At 33.6% G+C, this 4,653-nt stretch overlaps 1 protein-coding gene across 1 annotated transcript; it reads right to left on the reverse strand.

The window, feature by feature from the left end:
* Nucleotides 1-226: 226 nt before the first annotated feature.
* LOC149208848 (alpha-galactosidase-like) lies at nt 227-3,897 on the reverse strand. The gene is made up of 15 exons (XM_089394159.1): nt 3,755-3,897; nt 3,600-3,658; nt 3,413-3,469; nt 3,270-3,304; nt 2,993-3,096; nt 2,803-2,878; nt 2,645-2,703; nt 2,489-2,554; nt 2,293-2,376; nt 2,070-2,134; nt 1,872-1,954; nt 1,271-1,361; nt 1,120-1,169; nt 782-922; nt 227-550 (listed from the first exon to the last, which is right to left on the reverse strand). Exons 1-15 carry the CDS (start codon nt 3,871-3,873, stop codon nt 455-457), a joined length of 1,185 nt encoding a protein of 394 aa, XP_089250285.1. The 5' UTR covers nt 3,874-3,897; the 3' UTR covers nt 227-454.
* Between the last annotated feature and the right edge of the window lie 756 nt (nt 3,898-4,653).

Consider the following 4,653-nt stretch of genomic DNA (forward strand, 5'->3'; position numbering starts at 1 on the left):
TTTCACTGTATATATGAGTTCAGCACCCTAAAAAAACTTCTAAAACATTTTCATTGTATAACCATCAAACTTGTCATTTTAATAAATTCATGCTTGATTTTAGAAAAAAAAACCACTGAAATTTTTTCCAAAAAATAACACTAAAAGCAACTGCAATCTAGAAAACTTCAAAAATAACTCCTAACCCATAAAATCAAATATGAACATTGAAGATGCAGTAACTATTTATTCCATAAGCTTAAAGAGTGTTTGTTAGGGCAATGCCCTTATTGTTAAACTCTCTGATTCTGATCTGATTTTAGATCATTTAACCTTCTAACCTTCATGCATTCACGGTTGGTTTTGCACAAATTTGATAGAAATATTGCCAAGAAAAATTACAGAATCGATAGTTTAAACTACAATACTGTTAATATTTCCTGGCCTTGAGCTGTCGATATGCTTTGCTGTGAGTTTAGCCCGAGCTCGGCGTTAGAATGTACATATTGACACCATGCGAATCAACCATCGATGTGAGGTTGCTTTGTAAATTTGATGGAAGGTATGATTGCTGCAATGTTAAAATAGGAAAAAGTGTCATAATCTTTCCACTATATAAAATAGGAAAAAGTGTCATAATCTTCCACTATATATTTAATTACAGGCACAATAATTTCTTATATCAAGTAAAGAAATTGATGCTTATTGACATCCTAAACCAAAACTTTCTATCTGGTCATGATGATAATCATTTTGCTGTTTAAAGAAAAATATAATATAGCGCAAGAAGAAACAGCCATACAGCCCACAAGTCTCTAGCTTGAACTAGAGCATCAGAGGGAAGGCCAATGTCTTCCCATTTGGCAGTTATGACAGCTTCTGAACCGCTTCTGTTCCACAGGATTACAGCAACTCTGTCATTGGACAGTTGCCCAGCCCAAACCTGCAGTTATTTATTTGTGTTCAAGAATATGGTCAGGGAAAATATAAATATACAATAATTGAAATTGTACATACACTTTGGCATAATCTGATATTTAGCAACATTCGATATTACTCACCCGTACATATGGTATATAGAATTCTGAGACACAAGCAATTTAACATAGACTAAATATTCAGCCTACAAGAAATACATACCTCGAGATCCCCTTCTTGGCGGACTTTCTTCCCTTGAACTCCTAATGGGTCTGCCCAAATCGAAAAGAAATGAAAGATTTCATTGAACTCAAAATAAACTATGAAGATTATACTGAAAAAGCCTTCTTCCAAAGGATTTTCTATAGCTAACCTTGGTTAACATTAATGACTTCACTGTTGCTTAAAATCTCTAATGTTTCTGAGGTAGCAGACCTTATATCACATCCAATCAGCAAGGGTGCCTGAAGGACAAAAGATTATCAACTAAATCATCATCAAACATAGAATTAAATTATTAAAATTTTTATATAAATAGAAAAAGGTGTGGATCTAATTAATACATGAAATGTTTTTTTGGTAGGTAGTAAGAAATATAAGTTTAGTAATAATTTATAAAGGGATTCAACACCTTAATAATTTTGATAATAATTTGATAAGGCATTTTATATTTGTAGAAATAACTCAAATTTATGAATTTTAAAAAATTCTAGCTAATTTAAAACAATATGGCCCAAAAAATATTCAAGAAAAAAACATTTCATCTATTAATTAAACAAACAACAAAATTGCCCAAAAACATATTAGAAAAAATAACATTTGATGACTTGTATGTGTGAGGAATTCATTGACCCTCCATCAAATCCCGCCTGTATACTTTAATTTGGTCCGTTTTTCTGTGTTGAGCAGTCACAAAAGAGATATATTGTTGACTTGAGTTGTTTATTAAATTTTACAGGTGGATAGTTTGTTACCTTCATCAAAGCCCATATGCTGAAGTGTGAACGGTATTCAACGTTGCTCATATTGCCATTTCCAACCTCCAACATGTCAGGATCTGATTCAAACAGTGACCAAAAACAAAACACAAATTGCAAAGAGACGTTGGAATTTATCATAGAAATATTAGCAAAAGCATAATGACCATTTTCTAAATACCGTTGTTAATTTACCATTCCATCCACCAGGCCCAGCATATGCTGCCCACTTATCATTCATGTCAGCTCTAGATGTGATGCTGGAAGAAACAAGTTATAGTCTGAATATTCATGAAAGGCGATTAAATATATAACATACACAGTAAAGGCGATTAAATATATAACATACATAGTAATGTATATTTTTTCAACCTCTGTAAGATAACATACTCTAGCGTATACCTATGCTGTCCATTACCTGTCCCAATTGTCTTGAATGTCACCTGTAGTTCTCCAGCTGTTTGCAATCTTGGGTGCCCAAGTTGCAGGATTCTCATCACCCCTGCAGGATCAAACAAAAACCGCGTGTCGCATCAGATTCACATGAAAAACCAAGATTCTAGGTGTCCTTTATTCATTGATTAAACACAAGATTAGTCAGAAATGAAACCTACCATTCACACATTGAATAGAATATAGGACGCCCTGAGTTAGTAAGAGCTTCGCTCATTTTTGGGTACCTGTATATTTTCCATAAAAGTTTAATACCCATGTTTTATAGAAGTCTAGACCAATGTTTGAATATCAAGCATAGCACAAATAATATGTACCTCTCTTTAGGGTTTATGTCATCATTAAAACAATTATCATATTTCAAGTAGTCTACTCCCTGAACATTCATCCACAAAGTAGTCATCACTTTTTCAGTATTGAAACAATGGTCTGATTTAAGATCCAAATCTAGCAAGAAATGAGTAAATGTATTTACCCATGAAGCAAAGGTTTTAGCATCTTGTTCCTCGTATCCAAGGGAACCTGGCATGGTTTTGCCGCATGTATAATTTCTGGCAAAATATATGAAACTCAAAACCATTCCAAATGCGCAAAACGAGAATGAATCAGATTTTTTATATCTTTAAGACCAGTTTTGATTAATCTAATATTTAATGTACGCTTACCCAGCATCAGAATATATTCCAAACTTGAGTCCTTTAGAGTGTACGTAGTCTGCGAGAGCCTTAATTCCGGAAGGAAACGTTGAAGCCTTAGCAACCAGACTACCCTATCAATCAATATGGTCAGCTTTAGTAAATCAATATTTCTTGCTTTCAGTTAAAAGATTTATAAATCTCAAACAAATCAATAATTGTATCAATTAAAAGATTCATAACTGTGAAACAAATGAACAAGAATTATAACGTAATTCTCTTTGTTTTCTTTTTTTGGTATACCGACCTGATTATCTCTGTTTAGCTCACCCCAACAATCATCTGATAATCAAATAACACAGTCAGGAATTTAACAATATATAACTAGCTAGATTCAAAAACTCATGTTTTTTGCAAACCAAAAGGAAAACTTGTAATAATATATATTACCTATATTCACGTATTCATATCCAATCTTGGATAAACCAGAGGAAACCATTGCATCAGCTGTATCATGTATATTCATAAGAAGTACCCAGTTCAAAATTAAAATTATATTTTAAGTAAACTAACTCTTTGTAAAGACCAACCAAAACCTATTATAAATGATTGTCTGCAAGCAAGATAAGAAAGCTACCTGTTTCACGTATAATATTTTCATCAATGTTGCAGCCGAAATGATTCCAACTATTCCAGCTGAGCACAGATAACACCCAACTCTATCTATGTGAGTATCTGTCTAATTATTATGATATCATAATTGCCAATAACATATTATGCAGAGGAAATTACCCCATCTGAGGCGTCTTGCCAAGCCCATTGGAGGATAAATGCCTATGAATTGGTCGACCTCCACTGGTCTTTTCCCACAACGCAATGAAAACAATAACCACAAGAAAAACAGATACCATCTCTCCTTGAAGGATAAAGCGAGAGAATTGCAATAAAGCTGTTGTGAACCCCAAGCCTAACTGGCTTTATAGATTTTCTTGCCCATCAATTATACAACCTGACAATACTGTGTTTGTCTTTTAGCTTGACAATTGAAAACGGAGCCTCCATCGATAAGTAAGCTTAGTCAGCACTACTTACCATTAATAGTTTTCAATTCACTTTTGCAACTTCCTAATTGGACGTCATCAAACAACTTAGAGTGATAATAATTTGTTTAGAGAAGATCCATGCGCCTTCTTATAAAGTGGTGTTTCTGCTCATCCCCACTTACAAAGTGGTATTTCTGCTCATTCCCACTTATCGAAAGTGCTGTTTCTCACATTCCCACTTATGATATACGTGTCAAAATGTAGGCGTACTATATTTCTTAGTGGAAACTGCACTTGTCTGTCAATTTTTTTGTTTTTTTTGCGAAGGGGTCTGTGTCATATCTGGATAGATGAGCCAATCCATCGATTAGCAACTGACAAAATCTACGCAGATTCTTTAACCGTGCAAAATACTTTGGCAATTGGGTTGTTGGGTATTTCACGAATTAATTAAACAGGCAACGACATCGTGTCTTACATAACTTTTTGCAACGGCAGAAATGGTTGGAGAATCTAATATTACTATTTATATGACAAAACTGTCCCTCCAAGTGTACCCGTTTAGTTTCAGTTAAGAACAGTTTCATTCTAGTTATTTATGACTCAAGTTTTCATGTAATTTTATTTAAGTGATTTGTAATCCCTAAA

This window comes from Pinus tabuliformis, chromosome 1_2, assembly GCF_031772625.1.
Source record: "Pinus tabuliformis cultivar Carrire ecotype Pingquan chromosome 1_2, CPIR1, whole genome shotgun sequence".
NCBI lineage: Eukaryota > Viridiplantae > Streptophyta > Pinopsida > Pinales > Pinaceae > Pinus > Pinus tabuliformis.

Coding starts and splice junctions, on each gene's coding strand:
- LOC149208848 (XM_089394159.1), bottom strand. CDS start 3,873: ATGGTATCTGTTTTTCTTGTGGTTATTGTTTTCATTGCGTTGTGGGAA. Junction 2,377..2,488: donor TTCTATTCAATGTGTGAATG/GTAGGTTTCATT, acceptor TTGATCCTGCAG/GGGTGATGAGAATCCTGCAA. Junction 1,362..1,871: donor GCATATGGGCTTTGATGAAG/GTAACAAACTAT, acceptor TTTGTCCTTCAG/GCACCCTTGCTGATTGGATG.